General features: G+C 48.6%; 9 protein-coding genes across 9 annotated transcripts; 6 read left to right on the top strand and 3 right to left on the bottom strand.

Annotated features, from left to right (window-relative positions):
- Window positions 1-29: 29 nt before the first annotated feature.
- On the bottom strand, window positions 30-1352 carry ASPGLDRAFT_51769 (alkene reductase). The gene has a single exon (XM_022547602.1). The coding sequence runs from the start codon at window positions 1277-1279 to the stop codon at window positions 158-160; it is 1122 nt and encodes a 373-aa protein (XP_022396887.1). The 5' UTR covers window positions 1280-1352; the 3' UTR covers window positions 30-157.
- Window positions 1353-1943: 591 nt separating this feature from the next.
- Window positions 1944-3884, bottom strand: ASPGLDRAFT_85268 (uncharacterized protein). Its single transcript, XM_022550326.1, has 4 exons — window positions 3550-3884; window positions 2699-3441; window positions 2276-2651; window positions 1944-2223 (listed from the first exon to the last, which is right to left on the bottom strand). The coding sequence occupies exons 1-4, from the start codon at window positions 3685-3687 to the stop codon at window positions 1987-1989; spliced, it is 1494 nt and encodes a 497-aa protein (XP_022396888.1). The 5' UTR covers window positions 3688-3884; the 3' UTR covers window positions 1944-1986.
- Window positions 3885-4376: 492 nt separating this feature from the next.
- On the top strand, window positions 4377-5652 carry ASPGLDRAFT_157567 (uncharacterized protein). Its single transcript, XM_022542396.1, has 2 exons — window positions 4377-4730; window positions 4797-5652. The coding sequence occupies exons 1-2, from the start codon at window positions 4451-4453 to the stop codon at window positions 5189-5191; spliced, it is 675 nt and encodes a 224-aa protein (XP_022396889.1). The 5' UTR covers window positions 4377-4450; the 3' UTR covers window positions 5192-5652.
- Window positions 5653-5815: 163 nt separating this feature from the next.
- ASPGLDRAFT_51772 (uncharacterized protein) lies at window positions 5816-6176 on the top strand. The gene is made up of 2 exons (XM_022547603.1): window positions 5816-5894; window positions 5951-6176. Exons 1-2 carry the CDS (start codon window positions 5842-5844, stop codon window positions 6108-6110), a joined length of 213 nt encoding a protein of 70 aa, XP_022396890.1. The 5' UTR covers window positions 5816-5841; the 3' UTR covers window positions 6111-6176.
- Window positions 6177-6654: 478 nt separating this feature from the next.
- On the top strand, window positions 6655-7018 carry ASPGLDRAFT_135305 (uncharacterized protein; the record flags this gene model as incomplete). Its single annotated transcript, XM_022541368.1, has 2 exons — window positions 6655-6685; window positions 6738-7018. Coding segments are annotated over 2 exons (312 nt in total), but the record flags the coding sequence as incomplete, so codon positions are not given.
- A 1834-nt stretch (window positions 7019-8852) lies between these two features.
- Window positions 8853-9618, top strand: ASPGLDRAFT_881991 (uncharacterized protein). The gene has a single exon (XM_022550441.1). The coding sequence runs from the start codon at window positions 9051-9053 to the stop codon at window positions 9447-9449; it is 399 nt and encodes a 132-aa protein (XP_022396892.1). The 5' UTR covers window positions 8853-9050; the 3' UTR covers window positions 9450-9618.
- Window positions 9619-11425: 1807 nt separating this feature from the next.
- On the top strand, window positions 11426-12514 carry sho1 (osmosensor SHO1; the record flags this gene model as incomplete). Its single annotated transcript, XM_022543829.1, has 4 exons — window positions 11426-11551; window positions 11617-11772; window positions 11831-11953; window positions 12008-12514. The coding sequence occupies 4 exons, from the start codon at window positions 11426-11428 to the stop codon at window positions 12512-12514; spliced, it is 912 nt and encodes a 303-aa protein (XP_022396893.1).
- Window positions 12515-14706: 2192 nt separating this feature from the next.
- ASPGLDRAFT_135163 (uncharacterized protein) lies at window positions 14707-16439 on the top strand (the record flags this gene model as incomplete). Its single annotated transcript, XM_022541352.1, has 3 exons — window positions 14707-15319; window positions 15370-16040; window positions 16101-16439. The coding sequence occupies 3 exons, from the start codon at window positions 14707-14709 to the stop codon at window positions 16437-16439; spliced, it is 1623 nt and encodes a 540-aa protein (XP_022396894.1).
- A 400-nt stretch (window positions 16440-16839) lies between these two features.
- Window positions 16840-18617, bottom strand: ASPGLDRAFT_51777 (mitochondrial 37S ribosomal protein mS45). The gene is made up of 2 exons (XM_022547604.1): window positions 17921-18617; window positions 16840-17719 (listed from the first exon to the last, which is right to left on the bottom strand). The coding sequence occupies exons 1-2, from the start codon at window positions 18428-18430 to the stop codon at window positions 17033-17035; spliced, it is 1197 nt and encodes a 398-aa protein (XP_022396895.1). The 5' UTR covers window positions 18431-18617; the 3' UTR covers window positions 16840-17032.
- Between the last annotated feature and the right edge of the window lie 385 nt (window positions 18618-19002).

Consider the following 19002-nt stretch of genomic DNA (forward strand, 5'->3'; position numbering starts at 1 on the left):
TACGAGTTGGCTTGGCAGCAATTCAGCAGGTGCAAACAAAGCATCTTCATCCACACCTTTGTGGAGAAACTGATCGATGTCTAAAAGTAGAGTTGGTCAACCTTCGAACATTACATACTCTCTAAGATATGGGTCTAATTATATACAAGTCCACACCTCACGGCTGACAGCCCCCTTCATCCGCCTCGGAACACTCCCACTCACGAGAAAAGTCATAATCAATATACCCACAAGGATCCTTCGGTGTACAAAAGTGTTCGCGCTCATAAGGCCGCAAAGGAATGCCCTGTCTGACCCGATAGATCAAATCCGGATTCGAAGTGAAATACCGCCCAATACCAACAATAACATCATAATCACCATACGTCTTCTCGAGCGCCTCGTCAATCTTATTCGCCGTGTAGCCACCCGCCACAATCACCGGGCTGGCCTTTCTATAGGCCTGAAGGAAGAAATCAAGCTTATCGCCGGACTGGGGCGCATCTCCGCCTCCAGAGACGCGGGACTCAACCAGATGCACATAAGCCAGCTGGAACTTGGCCAGTTCCTTGGCGAGGTGGGTAAATTGCGGAACCGCGTCTTTCATGCGCATTCCTTGGAAAGAGCTCCATGGGCTGAGTCGGATTCCTGTTCGTTCGGCACCGATAGCGTCAACGACTGCTTTCGTGACTTCGATGGCGAAGCGGGAGCGGTTCTCGACGTTTCCGCCCCAGTTGTCGTTGCGGGTATTGCATGTGTCCTGGGTGAACTGGTCGATCAAGTAGCCGTTTGCTCCGTGAATCTCGACGGCGTCGAAGCCGGCTTTGATCGCATTCTTAGCAGCCTGCGCATAGTCCTGGATGAATTCGTGGATCTCGGACTCATTCAGTGATCGCGGTGCCGGTTTCTCGGGCGTCATTGGAGTTGCACTGCTTGAGACAACTGGGAGCTGCTCATGTCCCAGGACAGAGGGATCTGCAGCGCGGCCCAACGCCCACAGCTGGAGAACGATGTATGAGTTTTTGGCGTGGACGGCATCGGTCACCTCTCGCCACATAGCAATCTGGTCGTCATTATAGATTCCGGGGATATTGTCGTAACCGCCGGCTCGGGGAGAAATAAAGGTGGCTTCGGTGATGATCAAGCTCCTAGACACTACAGCACGCTGCTGATAGTAATCTTTCATTATGGGAAGGGGGACATGAGCATCATCGGCACGGAATCGGGTCATGGGTGCCATGGCAATGCGTTGGGCAAGGTTCATGGAACCAACCCTGATGGGAGTATAGGCCTTCGGCATTTTGGAGGGTATTGAAACGATGATAGTAAAGAATTGATATGGTATTCTTTCATTGTCTGGGATTGGTGCCCCTTAAATAGCATATTAGAAGTCAATGCCTTGATTTGTAAGGATGTTCTTTGTCGGTTGAACAACTCTCCGATATCATCATTGTGATAGAACCAAAATACGCCACAGCTCCACATCGTTTCTCTTTGTCACTCCATAACGTAATCTATCACCGACCTGGCCAAATCACCGACCTGGCCAGCTAAAATATCCATACAAAATGCTATTTTTCAAACCATCATATCTCAACGTCCTTGTAGACGCAGATTAAACCATTTGATTCCTAATATTCTTGACATTACTATAATAAGTATTATCAATTTGAAGCCATTTCCTAAGCTAGTTATCAAGATAGTATAAATTACAATGTAATATAGGCGTAAGAGCTGAAGGTGGGTATTAAAAAAGGAGTACAGGTATAATTCATTTAAAAATTGGCTCACTGGTAGTTTTACTCACTGATAATCTGTTTCTAATGTCAGAAGCTAAGATAGTAAATGAATGTTGAGATATGATGGTTTGAAATATGGCATTTTGTATGGATATTTTAGCTGGCCAGGTCGGTGATTTGGCCAGGTCGGTGATAGATTACGTTACAGCAGTTGCTTATTGTCTTGGGATGAACAATACTATTATGCTATATTTCTCACTATATTAGACTACTCCACATTCTGAAACCGCTTCATAGGCCCATATCTCAAAGTAGCACGATGCAGTCGTCGTCCCCAGAAGAACAACGGAACGGCTAGTAGGATACTCGCAATTTGAATCGCCATCATCTCCCCAAACACCGCCGCCGCACCTTGTCGACTGATCCAATCGGATGCGTACAATGACAGCAGCATTCCGATCGTGTTGCGGATGACGAAGATGATTACCAGGGCTTCGCCGGCGACCTGGTTTCGTTAGTTTTGCGCACTGATTTGTTATAGGCAAATAGATACGTACCGGCTTATAGCAATCCAATGAGTAAGTTACAGCCACGTTCGAGATAGCTGCCACACCAAACGCTTGCATGGCATATCCAAACGCTGCCCCGATCCAGTGTGTCCGGTTGGCGACGCATAGTCCGAAGATCAGGATGCCTGCTGGTCCGATCGTTCCTGGGATCATAATGGCCGGAAGTCGGTACTCGGGAATTCGCTGGCCTCCACGATGGTGCGTTAACCGCGTTGAGATGATATCGATCAGTCGACCTCCTACGTAGAAGGCTAGAACGGACCCAATGAATCCGGACAGGGAGAGGAGTCCCACGCTTCCTGCGGACCAGCTATAAGGTGGCGCGGTGAATGCTTGCGACGCGGTTAGCTGCACGACGATATTCCTATTGATGTCAGTAGCTATCATTGCGAGGGGAATGGTATTACGTACCAGCCTACGGAAATCCCGATAGTGAACGCACACCAAATCAATGGAGGATATGCAGCGTTAGTCAAGATATCCACCAAAGTCCGAACAAACGAAGCCTGTCGATCGTATCCGATAGTCAAAGACATCCATTGCCGCTGCGTCCGTTTTTCTCGAGTCTCGATATTGTCCTCTTGCAGATATGACGTCTCACGAATTGTAAAGATAGAAAAAACAAACACGACCCCAACAGCAATGGCCAAAAAGTAACACATCCATCTCCAATCTTGCTCCTGAACTAGATACGCATTGATCAGCGGACCAACAAATAGTCCACCTGTCATGGCCAAGTGAAAAATCATTAGATAATGCCCGCGCTCCTGGGGAGCCACCATATCCCCGACTACGGCAGGTACAGTAGCATCAGCCGCCGCCGCAGCGAAACCAGAAAGGATTCGCGAAGCGAGAAGTTCGCGGTAACTTGACGCCTGACTGGACCAGACATTCATCATGCACAGAATCACCATGGCTAGGAGATAGACGGGGCGTTTTCCGACAACGCGCATTAGAGGAACCCAGACGATATTGCCCAGACCAAAGAGGAAGACATTGAAGCAGACAAGCTCGCCTGCTTGTGTCTGGGTGACATGGAATTCTTGGATGATGGCTTTTGTGGCGACGGTGAAGTTGCTCGAGTTGACGTTGGCCAGAAAGGTGAAGGCGCATATTGTCAGGTAGGTAGTGTATTTGGCCACGAGGGACCAGTTCTGTGCAATTGGTCAGTTTATCGTCTTACGGAGATTGCTTCTTTCTTTTTTTTTTTTTTTTTTTTTTTTTTTTTTTTTTTTTTTTTTCAAACGGTTACAGGGATATACCTGTGGATTATTCGGGTCGACCCTGGTCTCATCCTTCAAATCATCCAGGGATGTTTTGGGGGGCGCGTTTTCATCCGCCATGGACTCTGTGTGGCTCGTCACGCCCTCATAAGACGACTGTTCCTTTTGGTCTACCATGGCGATCGATAACCCAGCGGACTGAGATGGATTGGCAGACCTGAAACAAAATGGAGCAGCTGGTGGATGCTCTTTTTAAAAATCGAGATCGCTTTCCCCGCAAAATCACAGCAGCAGCAACCTAAAGTGCAAATCACGGGGATTCCGACTCGGATAACCCGAGCTGAAATCCGGGGTAAAGGAGGCAAGGGCTGGACTTATAGTCGGAAACATTTGTCAAGAGCATCATGGATTGTATCGGGTCCATCATGTATGATTTGTGTTTCTCGCAGCCGTGCACGGGCATAGTCCCGTTAGCTCGGATGCCAACTGGGACATATCTTTGTCTGAGCGCTTTGGATTTGCATTGCACGAGTCAACATAATGAGATAGATGTACTCCGTATCCTAAATTGGTATAATTACCCAGCGCTTTCATGAACATATAGCGCGAAGTAGAAGTATCGTATAACTAGAAGCAGTTCCAGACCCGTATAGATGACATCATCGGACTATATCAGCTCGATGTCAACAATCAAGGACATAACAAGTCTCTACCAAGCTTTAATTGGGAATAGCATGCAATTATCACTCCGTAGATGTTTCTCAGCAGACTTCTCTGTCCATAGTAGCATCAAGCCAATCTGTAAAGCAATCGCAATACCCCGGTCGGAATTGCTCCGGTCCCGCGTCTTCCCACCTCCGCACAACCTCATCTCAACTCTCTCACCTCTTTCCTCCTCCTAACCACCACCTCCCCTTACAACTCACAAAAAGAAACCAAAATGGGCATCATCCGCGGCACCCTCAAACTCACCACCATCGGCACCGCCGCCACCCTGGGCACCTTCTTCTGGGCCACCCGCGACAGTACCTTCGTCGCGCTGCCAGTCACAGACCACATCTTCCAGTCGAAGCTGTTCAGCAAGTTTAACCCTTCGAAGAACCCTACGACGCACGATCTGTGTATCCGCAAGGTGCCGCTGTCGGAGATTAACCCCGCGCTGCTGGAGAAGAAGGGGAAGTTGGTGGAGGCGTTTTGTGCGGGTGTTTGGAGTGGATGGGGTATGCATTTTGTTTCCTTTCAGATTTGATTGTGTATGGAGAGGGATGGGTGCTAATGTGATGCAGGATATGCTTTCCAGCGCGCATACCTAGCACGGAAGTACCAAGGTCCCGAGACCGCTAACCACCTCTGGTCGCCGGAAGAGCTGCGCTCCTCGACATACGACAAGGGAACCCTGATTACGGACCACTTCGAGGTCGTCGAGAAGACCCCTGAACGGATTGTAGTGCGCTGCGGTGACTCGCCCCGTCTGCGCGATATACGGGAATCGGACGGTCTCTTTGAGATGTCCGCGGTTGTGAAGCCGGATGAGGGCGTCGCGGTGTTTGGGCTGAAGAGTTGCTTCTACAAGGGACTTGGAAAGGCGGACTCGGAGCCCATGCCCGCGCATATTGTCTGGTTGCACAAGCAGTACACCAAGTTGTGGTCGGAGACTGCTACCCGCAATGTCTTGCGGTGAACTGACGTTTGAGCATGGAAATGAATTTCGTATATACCTTGGTCCCACCTGTGATCTAATCAAACCATGACTCGTCCTTTCTGGATAAATATGGACAGCGAAACACACCCAATCCAATATAACCAGAGTAAACATACCGGACGGTTTTGAAAACAAACGACTGACCAGATCTCTGCGTTTGAGTTCCTTCAGCATGCAGTTGGGCTTCAGGCATACCCACCCAACCCGCTGTTAGATCACTTGTCTGGGCTCAACCATCATGCTCGAGGTAGGCAAGATTAGTTCATGAAGCAACATGAATCAGCAGAGTGAATATTCATTCCCAAAGCCCGTCGCTTAAAAGAGCTTCGCTCGGCAATAAGCCAATTTCCCATACAAAAACCACAAATCCCTATGTCAATTATTCCACAACAGAAGAAGATATGGACGTTAATATATCATACAATTGAAATATGAAGTCCTATGATATATATATCTGAAGATGATAAGATTTATTCAAGATTTTATTAAGTTATTAGTTAACTAACGCATTTCACAAGCGGACCGGCCACCCAAGCCAGCCGGCCACTTGCGTATATAGAGTATTATGGTACTGAAATTATATACATACACTGAGCAGATTCCCCCCATGGGAACTCCGTCCGTCGTTTATGGAAAGAACCCTCAAAAGCACCAATGCAGCTATACCAAGGCCTTCGGAGAGCTGCTACATCAGTCCTCGTTCAAATGCAAACTGGGAAGATTGCGCTGGCCAGTTACCTTGGTACCTTCAAGGCTATGGAATCAACTGAATGCTCCTGTGGACGTGGCCTCCAAGACATACGCCATGTTCTCCTCCACTGTACCAACCAGGCAGGACCCCGAATGCGCCATCTTACACAGGGATCAAGACAGGAGCTGGATTACCGGACCTACCTAACACGGCCAGACCTGGTACCAAAAGCAGTGCACTTCATGCTTGAGACAGGCCTCCTAGGCCAGTTTCAAACTCTACCAACCACATACCGAGCCACAACAACAGACTCAGGGAAACCGGCAGCATAACGCAGCCAAGGTTACACGCTTGCAAAAGTAGGGAAGGAAACGAGATAGTATCCAACAAGCCCATGGATCCTCGTGGCCATGGGAACAGCGGCACGAAAACCAGCAGCACGGGATATACAACACACAGAATGAGATATCAGGATATGTGTATAAAGGCGACGATGTACATAGCGACTACCATTACGGCGGCTTACCCGGCTGCCCCGCAGGACCTGCCGCCACTCGGCCTATAGGGCTGACAGATGCGTGTATGAATAATAATAATAATAATAAACTGAGCAGAAAGCTTCTACAGATAAATATTTCTCCAAGTAATATAAATTACCACTGTATTTTTCAATATTCAAGCATCTATAGCTACAAAAAGCTACAAACCCTTTAAAAAGTAATATACCTTCTTCTAGTTGCGAGCAGGTTCACAGGCCGAAGAGGATGTATATTGTGATCGTAGTCAGTTATCTCTCTTTTCTTAATTGGCTGTGAAAATTTCTAACCCTAACAGTGCGTCGTCTTGGGGCCACCTGGTGGAAAAATGGGAAGAGAGTGGACCTATTGAGGAGGGAGCTGAATGGCCTAAAGGACTCAGATGAATACATTCGAGTTGGCTGGCCAGCGGGGGGTGGTGTGTGGGTTTTACACACAATTTTCGAGGAAGCAACTAAGAAAGGAGTCGGATTGATTCATAATGCATATAACATGGAAGAAAGATGCAAAGTAATTGAGCAGATTGGAGGCATCTTTTACGCGGACCCCAAAGACTGTCCCTGTCTCGATTTGTCTTGAGGCTAGATGCTATTATTTCAGATAGTATTCAGATCTGATAGCTAATGCAAGGAATTTTTCCTGTTGCGTACATCGTGACCGTTGGTTAGTCCACGAGCTCCTTACAGATATGCTGCAGGCTCATCATAACCAGTATATTTGCCAATTCTTCAGTCAGGGACACGGTCTCGTATTTTTTTTTTTTTTTTGGCGCGAATCCAGGATGTCTTTAACTTGCCATTCCTCTATTCCATCAACTTCCACAGGCGGGGGAAGTCCTTGTTGACCAGGGAATTAATAGCGTATTAAACACATGACGTATTCTCATGCTGGTTGGCAGGTCAATCTTGTAGGCATGCGGACCGAAAACGGTCTTAGATACTTCCAATTTAGCTTCTTCTACGAGCGCAGGGTCCGGATAGACTTGGCATCTAACCAAACATGTTGGCCAACATAGTGATGGCGAACGGGCGGTCTTTTTGGATTGGCTTGGTCTTCATAACGGGCTTGAGCAGATTAAACTTCAGAGCGAGCAGAATCAGTGATCATTTCCATCACCCGGCGTAGCCCGGTGCCTCTGGTAGCAGGACGACCGCCAGGCATGGCGGGCTCGAATCCTATAAGCGAGTGGAATCTATGAATCGCGAACAGTATGCAGTTTAACGGGTAGAATTACATGACGCTAGCCATTCAGGTTACTCATTTTGAACATAGGACATACACCGTTGAATTGATTCGATTGCAGTAGTAGTCCATACAAGAAATCGCTTCACGCAATCGCTACATTGGTGCTGTGCTTGGATAACCGGGGGAGCTTCTTCCTCGCGAAGAGCCGGGGCGTTCATCGTGGGAGATGGTGTCTTTTCGCTTTCAGTCTCCATTGTTCTTGAAGCAAATCGACTATGGCAGTGTCGAGTCTAACGCGGTTCTCTTGGGATCGACTGTGGTTCAGATGGGCACCCGGATCTGATAGCCGTGAGACAAGCACAACAGAACGTCAGATGTAGAAACTGGAGCGTTGATAGTAAAAAGTAAGAAGTCTTCAAAAGAAATCTCTGTGTTAACAGTGCAGAAATAACGTGTTGCTTTCCATGGAGTAGTAGGATAGGACAGTTCTGCTCCGCAAGCGAAAGGGAGATGAGTAGAAGGCACTGCTGTCAATTTGGTAAGTGCCGTCCACCCATTCACTCTTGCCTCTCGTCTCATCTTGCTTACCAATTCACTCGCTTCCATAGACATACCATTTTCTTTTTCATGCTTTCTGAGAGCCAGTAGAATTTGGTCATTAGTTTGCGACTTTCGACCCCGGGATCAGAGGGCCCTCCATATTTCGAGATTTCAGCATATATGCAGGAGAACGATACAGGAGATAAAAGAGGGTGATCTTGGAAATAGAAGAACTCTCGGGGTGATGAGTACTCCGTAGACACTAGACATGAGGGCTTGACTTTAACAATTCGGTGCCACGCTATCTCCACTTGATCCGTCCTTTGCTATAGACACCATATCGCCTTCTTTTCTCAAATACGATGTATTCATAGTTCCTCGTGCCAAAAGTCCACTCTATCTCGCCTTGTTGGCCACACGTGACTGGGGTCTTTCTGCGAAAAAATGATTGGACGGGTATAGGGGCAAGTGGGAACAATTTGTGGATAATGCTCCACAGAACAAAGACTGTCTTTGGTAGTTAGTCAATTGGAGCTTTCGCAGTATATTATGAGTACTCCGGTAGCAATTGGACAGTATTGAGCACTGCCAATCACTCAAGGTTTGAATGCATGTTCTCCTTTGTCGAACCAATGGAACTGAACAATGTCCAGCAGTGTCTCGAGAAGGAAAAAAAAAAAAAAAACATGGCATCTTTTTGGGGCTTCCACCCGCCGTTCGGCGCCAGATATACCACCACGTCTTCCCCCAGCCAAACTATCCCATACGCCTGAACCCAATTACCAGCTATGAGGCTACACCCCTATTTTATTCTGCTAAGCACTTTTTCGTCCGGTATTTTGAATGTGGGGACCTGGAAGAACCACAAAAACTTACTCTCAGCTCCATGAGGGCTCTTCTTCTCCTAACCATCCATCTCAACGTCAGCTCATGTGAACAGGGAGCCCCATGCTGCAGGGGTCACAGGGTATTGCACGATTATGATTGTGATTCTTACTATGGTAAACCTCTTGGTCCATCGGTATCTAAATTGTTCATGTATGCGATGCTTTTCGAATGGTACTGTGCCATTGAGGAAATGAGCAAGCATATCCCTCCATCACAGCTTCAACTGTTCCTGGTTTGTGATGTTGAGGATATAGACATAGCGAAAAAGGTGCTTCGTCCACTGTTGAAGCTCCCAATCCTGGCAAACTGTAACATTCGTCTGAGTCGAGACCAGGACTCTTCTCTCTATAACCTGGAACGCCAAGCAGCAACCCAAGCCGTTGGGCAAATTTCCTGAGAAATCTTTTCGATTCCTGGACCTACCGCTAGAACTTCAATGTCGGATTTTGGAGTACACGGATCTTGTGACGGTCTCGAGCAATATGAATATATATTGGTAGACTATCTGACGAAATTCTAACATGAGGAAAGAAAGGAAAGAGGTAGGCCTGCCGGCGACGAGCTATCTAGTGTGCGCTCGGGGTTTAAGCGATGCTCAGTGAATGTTCTACACCAAACAGGCCAAAATAATCAAACATGCTGTGCAGCTCGCTAGCGTCCATGCTCCGTGACAGATTTGGTCACTCCATGGCGCGAGATCACCTGGGACCCCGAAGGAAAATTCTATCTTCATTATGATCAGCCCTACTGTAGAAGATACTCAGTGCTCAGCATCTCACTTTAGCTGTCAATTTCGCAATTGTCACCAACGCTTGAATAACGGGTGCTTCTGCAATCGCTATCATACTGCATTCTCAACAGCAGCAATCTGCCGTTGTTGGTGCCCACCAACATCACTGTTCCTTGTTTCCAAATCTCTGCGCCATCTTGCCCAATCTGTCTTTTTCTCCAAAAACCGTTTCGTTATAATGCCTACTGATGGTGTATACGATATCCCTGAAGAATTACCTGAGCGGCTGGAAGCCTCCGTATTTCTACGCAACGTGGTGCCTCGCGACATGCTCTCTTGTCTCTGGTCTCTTGAGCTTGTCTACCAAAGAGAACATACAGCCCATTCTTCCCGTGTGCGAGCGGATCCTGTCGCCGTTGTCGCGACTCGGAGGAAACGGGATGATCAGTCGGTGTTTTGCATTTACCTCATGGCCCTGGTCATTGCTTCATATGGAGATGATTGAACAAAGTCTTGAGAGACGGATCATGGGAGGTGACGAAGGGTATGATAGTGAGCTCCTGGGGAAAGAGCAGCAAAGTGCGAGTCAATGGCTCAAACATGATGAATACATTGACAAAGAGTATTGCATGGAATTCCGGCATAACGAAGTGTTGTATATAACGCAGTACAATAGGACTCAAGATGGTCTGTGAAGGATCCTCGGGTCTAGACATGGGGACGGTGGAACAAGTCAGAGCGTGCGTGTGTCTTTTGTGTGTCTTTCCCCACCAAAAGCCCAGACTTTAATTCCCACTTTCCGGTCCACATTAGTATTTCCTCTTTCTCTCTTTCTCGCTCTTTTTTCTCCTTTCCCGCTCTCTCTCCATAATCAATTCTCTCCATCTTTTTTGCCCTTCTCTTTTCTCTCTTATTTTATCGACAACTCATCCTTCCTTTTTTCCTGTTCGATCGGGTTTTCCGTCGACTTGACGCTCTTTTTTTTTTCCTCTTCTTTCCTCCCCCCTTTCTCTTCTTCCTTCGTTCTTGTTCCTTTTCATTCATTCCCGGCCTGGTGCTGTCGTACTTTTTTATATTTGCTTCTTTGATCCTTTTTATATCTTTTTTCCATCTGCGCGTTTCCGCAAGGGACTTTGTTCAATTTTCTTCTCGAGTAAGACACGCGGCGGTTGAGACTTCCTTCTGCCTTCCGCTGTTGTGTTTATCTTCCGATCCACTCTCCTTCCCCTTGATCTTGAGGTACTGTCTTTACTCTACATTCGTTCTATTTTCTATTCTACCTTATTTTATTCATTTCATTTTATTCTCTTCAACTGTCTACTATCTTTCTGCCTGATTTGCGCCTTCGTTTTACTTTCCCTCGGCTAACCTCTCCAACGTGGATTCACAGCCTCCATCCATCAATCAACATTCATTTACCGTCGCAACTCGTATTTATCCGATAGGACTACGGAACGAACCGTGAATTAAAAGAAATAGCACAAAATCGAGCCAAGAAATATATAAATCGATTCAACCTCACATCGCGCAACGACCATCATCGACCGTTGCACCGACAGCCAAAAGACCGACCTACCAGCCTCGTTTTCTATCCTGCACCACCCCGTGTTCGTCCACTCGCGAGTCGACGCCAACCGTCCTTCATGGTCGCTTATTCTGCTCAATCTCCATCTCTTCACAAACCGATCCCTCCACGCAAGATGGCCAAATTCCGAGCGAGCAATGTGCTAGGTGATCCTTTTGCTCTCGCAACCATCTCTATTTCCATCGTAGGTTTCCTGGTGTGCTGAAGTTGGTCAAGGGACCCGTGCTGATATGATTGTTTCCGGATTAGTTGGCGTGGTTGATCGCATTTGTCGCGTCCATCTTCTCCGATGTTAAGGGGGGATTCCCCAATTACTCGTGGTGGGCTATTGCCTACATGTTCTGCGTCATTACAGGGATAACCGTCGTCTTCGGGTCGGATACGGGCCACGTCTATAACGTTGCAGTACGTTTGCTTTTGAACTACTTCAAGCAGACTCAGTCGATACTAATGAGATTCTTAGCTTGTTGCGTACCTGGCTGCGGGCCTGGTCTTCACTACATTGGCCCCGAACACGCTAGTATATCAGAAGCAAGCATCTGCACAAGCGGCAGGGGCTGGGTTTATCCTCCTGTCCATGGTGATTGTACGTTGCCCGCCATCTAATCAAACACCCAAATTTGTGCTGACAATCAATTAGATTGTGTGGATCTTTTACTTCGGATCCAGTCCTCAAGCCTCTCATCGCGGCTTTATCGATTCGTTTGCCCTCAACAAGGAGCAAAGTGGATACGGAAACAACCCACGGCATATGTCGAACGTTTACGGCAACCGTCCCGAGACCTCGACCAGCCAGATGCCCCAGATGTACACCTCTGCTCAACTCAACGGCTTCGAAACATCGTCCCCAGTGTCTGGGTATCCCGGCGGTCCTCCTGGTGCTGAGAACCCCCACGCGTCCCGGTTCGGTGGTTCGGTGGCTGGCAACCCTGGCGATATTCCGAGCGAAGTTCCTCAACCGACCGAGTACCCGTACCGCGCCAAGGCAATTTACTCGTACGATGCGAACCCAGAAGACGCCAACGAGATCAGCTTCTCGAAGCACGAGATCCTGGAAGTATCCGACGTCAGCGGGCGATGGTGGCAGGCCAGAAAAGCAACAGGCGAAGCGGGTATTGCGCCATCGAACTATTTGATTCTTCTGTGATCGATTGGGTTTGGTGTTGGCAATCCGGCGTATTCCTTGCTCTTGTTCTTTCCGGGTGATGTTTCTGCTACTTTCGTCATGCGTTAAAAAAAAAAAAAAAGAAAGGACGAGAAAAGACCCCCTCTTTTTTTTTTTTTTTTTTTTTTTCCCTTGGTCCTTTTATTTTGTTATTGATTGATACCCTCCCTTGTCGGATCTCTTGGTGTGATTCTGGTTACAAGATTATGTCATGTCCTGATGTTTTTGTTCTTTTGGATACTGTGTGCTTCAAGTATATTTCTTGATTAGCCTGCACTCCTTTCGATTGACTCTTTTTCTTTCTATTTGTACATTCATTACGGAGCGGACGGATGGCCGCTTGGATTGATGGTTCGGGTATTTGATTTGTGATGTCCAAGTATTTCTCACTGCACAGTTTATACTGGTTTAGGAATGTATTTGTTTGATTCGAAATATTGATTCGAGGTATTGAACGTGGTTCTCCACAAACCCCGGTGTCTGGGGATCCGCCATGTCAATTTGAGGGATTAACTTGGCAATGTATAAACGAAAGCGATCTGACTATCGGTGTACGGGGGGATATACTCCGGATACAGCATGCTCTTCAATATAGCTATGTATACGAAGCTCCATAGTCAGCAGCATTCTAGAGATACACGTACATCCATACGCCCATAAAGTGCTAATACAGATGGCTATCAACAGCCATTGGGCAGCAATTGCAAAATAAGAGGTACTAGTAAGTACATGCAGTTAATGCCAACACATAATACTACTACATAAAAACCAAGACTCTGGGATGCAGCAGTAACTAGTAGTAGTGAACTCCTGTATTGACAACATAAAAATAGCTGCTGGGATTAAATCCGAAAGCTCTGGCCACTGCATGTCGCTCTTTTTTGTCTCCTGTTTCATTTAATATACCAACGCCCTCCTCTTTTCTTCACTAACAGAGTGATATGCAGATTAATCAATAATCAATGCTGAGAGTTCATTCTTTCTTTTTCTTATCTTACTCTCATTCCTTCTTCTACAGAAGATACTTTGTATCTCTCTTATCACTTACTGCCCCCTCACCCCATTGAGACTACCATGAAGTGACACACCCCTCCTCATTTTTATCTTTTCTTTTAATTCCCATACGAGAAACTGTCACCATGCCCGACCGTCTCTCTCGCCTGTTCAAATCGAAGCTGCTGCGGCGATCGTCCACCTCGACTGTGCCTCTAAAGAAGCAAAAGGCGGACTCCAGAGCGGTCGACTCCAGTACTCTGACCTCTTCGCCCTCCGACAACGTCGTCTCTTCTTGCGCGCCTTTCTTCCCCTCCCCTTCCTCCCCCGTCGAGTCCACTGCAAAGCCCCGCGCCTATAGCGTTGTCTCCTCGCTACCTCTCGACCACCCAAGCTCCCCGGACGAGATACTCGTGGGCGCGGGCCCAGCTACTCCGGCGACCGGTACCTCCGCCGATTATCAGGGGCACCATCATAATTACCAGCAGTACCAGCAGAACCACCAACAGGGACAGTATTTCGACTCGATTGAGCGTTCCGCGTCGGTAGGAAAAGGCCGACCAGACGAAGTACTAGCTAGAAGAGGATCGCAGCCAAAAGGTGCAGAACAGTCGGGCAATTCCTTGGATCCAGGTCCCACTACCACGACCGCCGCCTCCGCCACCGCAGACCAGTGGCAACAATCCGATCAAATTCGGAAAAGAAACGACTTCTCCGGGCTGCAGTCGACTCGTTTGCCTGTCGCGTCCTCGCCCGGTCCATCGAGTCCTTCTCCGCCTCCCCTTTCAGATCCGTTTGGTGGTGCCTTGCATTCGCCCAGGATACTACAGAAAGATCAACAACAACAACAACGCTCCGGTGTCAATCCTACAACGACCACCATCGTTGACCCTCGGATCTCGACTCCGTCGCTTGCCCCTGTGGCCGAATTGGTCCCCTCGAATCAGAATCCAAATAATAATAACTACCATCATTCGTCCGCTGTACCTCCGCCTACCTCTTCGTCCGCTGTACCTCCGCCTACCTCTTCGTCCCTCAAACGTCCTAGCCTTGTCGTGCGCAGACAGTCTCTGCTTCCGCCTAATCAACAACACTTGGTCAGCGGTATCCTAGACCCGGGTCTACTATTTCATAACGGCGCTCAAGGTACTAGCAGTCGCGGCGGTCCAGTCAACGTCGAGATGTCAACCCGCAAGATCTGGGTTAGACGGCCAGGTGGTTCCCCAACGTTGGTGCCAATTCTGGATGATGCCGTAGTGGATGAGTTACGCGACCAGGTCATTGTCAAATTCACCAATTCGTTGGGCAAGACGTTCGATTCGCCCGACATCGTGATCAAGATTGTCCCGCGCGATGGCTCCACCAAACAGTCCACCCCGGAGCGGCTATTGAACCCAGAGGAATCACTGGCATCGGTATTGGATACCTACTACCCCGGGGGGCAGCGCGTGGAGGAGGCTCTGGTCATTGATGTCCCGCCTCGTCGAACTCCTAAGCCGTCCCCGCGACCGATGTACTATCACCACTCCGATCCCGTTGAACATGGAGATTACTTTTCCATTATGCCTATGAATCCCAATGTCTCGACGCCCCCAACGCATGCTTCCAGTGCTGCTACCAGTGTCAATGCGCATCAGACTCCGTCGATATCGATTTTAGCTACGGGCAAGGCTCCTCCTCTCCCATCTCCAGGTAGTACTCGCGCGAATCGACATGCCCGTCGACCACCTACGATACGCCATCCCACACATCCCACAAACTCTCCAACGTCGTTGCAGACACCAGTGCCAAAAGGTTTGTTCTTTTCTCTCTCTTCCTATTCTACTTTTCTCACTCGATTCTAGTCGAATCCGTGACCCCCGCTGTTCAAAGTCCTCAAGCAGCTCCGGCAGCTGCTACGCCACCACTCCCACCAGCACCCGAATCTCCACAATCTAAGACATTGACTCCACCCACACGGGGGTCGTCACCGCGAGCACGGCCCTCTTATAAGGACAAGAAGCCCAACAGTCCATTGTCGCTGAGTGCCGCGTTCGGCGGTCTCATCGAAGGCACCGTCCCTCCGATCAACGTCCTAATCGTCGAAGATAACATCATCAACCAGAAACTGCTGGAAGCCTTTATGAAACGTCTGAGTGTCCGTTGGAAGTGTGCGGCCAATGGCGAAGAAGCCGTGAAAAAGTGGCGCCAGGGTGGCTTCCACTTGGTATTGATGGATATCCAGCTCCCCGTCATGAACGGATTGGAAGCTACCAAGGAGATTCGACGACTGGAACGGTTGAACGGGATTGGTGTCTTCCCCAAGACCCCTGATGGCCGCTCCAGTGCCAACACCAACTCATACTTTACGTCAGGGGCAGGCCAGGGAGTTTCAAGTACAATCAAGGAAGAGGATACACTGCATGACCGGACACTATTCAAGAGCCCCGTCATTATTGTAGCCTTGACGGCTAGCAGTTTACAAAGTGACCGTCACGAAGCCCTTGCCGCTGGCTGCAACGACTTCTTAACCAAGGTTCGCCCTTCCCTCTTCCCCTATATCCCCCTCTATTCAATCCATATCTAACGAACCCAGCCCGTCGGCTTCCCCTGGCTCGAACAAAAAGTCACAGAATGGGGCTGCATGCAAGCCCTAATCGACTTCGACGGCTGGCGCAAATGGCGCGGCTTCAACGACGACCCCGAACCCTCTCCCTCCCCCACAACAGACGGCCACGCGAGTCCCATGCACATGAGCACGGCAGTAACCAAGCCTCCGTCTCCGGTATTACCGTCATCAACCCGCAGCCCGATGGTTAAGAATCAGGTTGATGGGGTTGTGCCGGTGGCGGCGGACGAAGGCGAAGGGAGAGCAGAGGAAGATCCGCCGCAGCTTCCGGAGCAGGCGGAGATTGTACGTGAGGATGGTGAATAATCTCTTTCTCTTCTGTTTTCTCTCATTTTTCTTGTTATATCATTTATGTACGCAGGCACAGGCACATGCACAGCGGAACTGCATATATGCCACACAAAATTCCTTTTGTTTTGTCTTTGCTTGGGCGAGTCTCTTTCTCTCGCCTGCTATGTTACTCTTGTTTGATTTGTTTTTGGTTTTATGATGGTTTCTTTGGATACCCAGCATAGCATGTTTTCTTTCTTTTCCTTGTGTTATGCTTTACGATCTACATATCAGTATACGGGATATGTATCTGTTATTTCTGGTTTGTCTATTTTCGGGGTTAATTACTGTGATATATGGAGTTGGGGATGGATATAGGAGAACTAGGATAGGATAGGTAATGCTAATGCATTAGATGTGGCCAAGTGCTTATAGTAGACTGAAGTAGAAGATAGATATCGATATTCGTACATTTCTTAACATACCACATATCTGATAAACATGATATAAATACAGTCACAGCTCATTCACCACGTAAAAAGGGAAAATCCCATATATGTACAAATACAACCAACCAACCTATTACCATAACGAAACCCAATCAAAACAGCAAAGAGAAAGGAAAGAGGTTAAACATTAACCCTGGTGGGAATCTTAACCTCACCCTTCTTCCGCTCATAACTAGGCACACCATACCGGCGACCAGGAGCCCTGTGCCCACGCCCATCAGCGCCAGTCGTCTCCTTACTAACGACAACATCCGTGAAGCGGAACTCAAACCGCGAGTCTTCAGGGTTAACCTTGGCAGTCCTCTTCTCGCGGCGCTCCTCGGCAGCTTGCTTGCGCTCTGCCTCGACGCGCTCTTCCTCTTGTAGCCGGGAGGCGAAACGTTTGATGTTTTCGCCCCGCTCGTGGGGCTTCTTGATGCTGTCGCGCTCGTGCGCGACGAGGTACGGGTGCGGGATACGTGCGTCCGCAGGCTGCAGGACCTGTGTCTCCTGGTCACCTTTGCCGACGCATTCGATACGGTTGGGTGCCTGGGTGGCTTTGGAGATGGAGGAGGAGGGGTCGTTTGTGATTTCGTCGACGGTGGTGTTGGGGAGGCGCGGCGCGCCGGAGAAGACGCGGCCGGCGTCGACGCGGGTGAATTGGCGGGATTCGGAGACGGGGTAGAAGATTTGGGGGTCCGTCAGGCGGTGGACGGGGAGGTCGTTGATGGATTCGTGGGGTCTTTGATCGCGGGGGTCGGGGGAGTAGCGGGTTGTTGGGACCATTTCTTGGATCGCGCGGGAGTAGGGGAGAGCCAGTGGTTTGCCCTGGTGTATCCAGTTAGTGACTGATATAACATTGGCATGACAGAAGAAGAGGATAGAAGCATTGCAATCAGATATAAGACTTGTTATACGCATTCCTTGGTGACCAAGGTCATAAAGACTAATCGATATTTTTTGTTGTCTCATCACGCAATGCAGGGGAAAAGGGAAAAGAAAAAGACGAAAGAAAAGAGAAAAACATACCTGTGACCTCCAACCCTTCTCCATCTCCATCAACCTCACCACAGCCGCAACCCTCCTCATATCCACCTTCAACTCAATACTAACTGCCCTCACACTCTTCTTATCCTGTGCAACCCTCTTATAAATCTCCCCGCGCATCTCCTCACTCAGAATCGGCTCACTGACAAAATTCTGGTTCAGCGGAAACGGCCTCTTCGACAACTGCTCCGGGGGCACAGTGTCCTTGGCCAGGTCTCTCAGGTTTGTCACATATTTGTAGACATTTGGTTCGTGGTATCGCAGCTTTCGCCCTTCGCTGTTTAGCCATTCGAACATGTGGCTGCGGAGCCGGGTTTGGGCGGCTGGTGTGGAGGAGAAGGTGCGGCGGGGACATGATGTGGAGGAGGATGGTGGGAGAGATGTGCAGGAGGAAGAAGAGGATGAGGTAGAGGAGACGGATGTGGAGGAGGTAGAGGAGAGGTAGGGGACAACAGAGTTGGAAACCCGTTGGGTTTGTATCCGTGGTGGCATTTTGAGGTTGTGTGTTTGTGTGTGGAGGGGGAAATTTTCAAGGTGAGCAGTTCAATTCAGGACAGGCCCGACTATGGCCGTAAATCCTGCTTCTAGAGATCTTCTCAACTAAGCTAATAGCAAAGAAGATGCAATTGATCTGATTGACAGGCAGAATGTGTTCACGCGTTGGACAGAGAGTTGGCAATGCGGATACAAGGAGAAAAACAGCGTGAAGTCGAAGCGAAGAAACTTTTCTGCGTTTGCCGGTGGCACGTGCACTCACGTGACCGCATCGCGAACTCGCCAACGAACTACCATCGTGAGCAAGAAAATCGTTATAGAGCTGAGATTTTAGTTCAGGAATACAATCCTAATGAGATATCAAATACATGTAAAGGTATCGTAAAGCAATACAAACATCCAATCCACAAGTGAAAAGAATACTAGTTAAGGAGACCATTAAAAGCAAGGGAATAATATGCAAATAAGCTATCAAGACAATTATGGCATCCGCAAAACAATGCGCTATAACCAGTAAGCCAACCTAACAGCCGGACGCCTCTTCCGCAGACCGAGAAGAGAGATGAGAA

This window comes from Aspergillus glaucus (genome assembly GCF_001890805.1).
Source record: "Aspergillus glaucus CBS 516.65 unplaced genomic scaffold ASPGLscaffold_25, whole genome shotgun sequence".
Lineage (NCBI taxonomy): Eukaryota > Fungi > Ascomycota > Eurotiomycetes > Eurotiales > Aspergillaceae > Aspergillus > Aspergillus glaucus.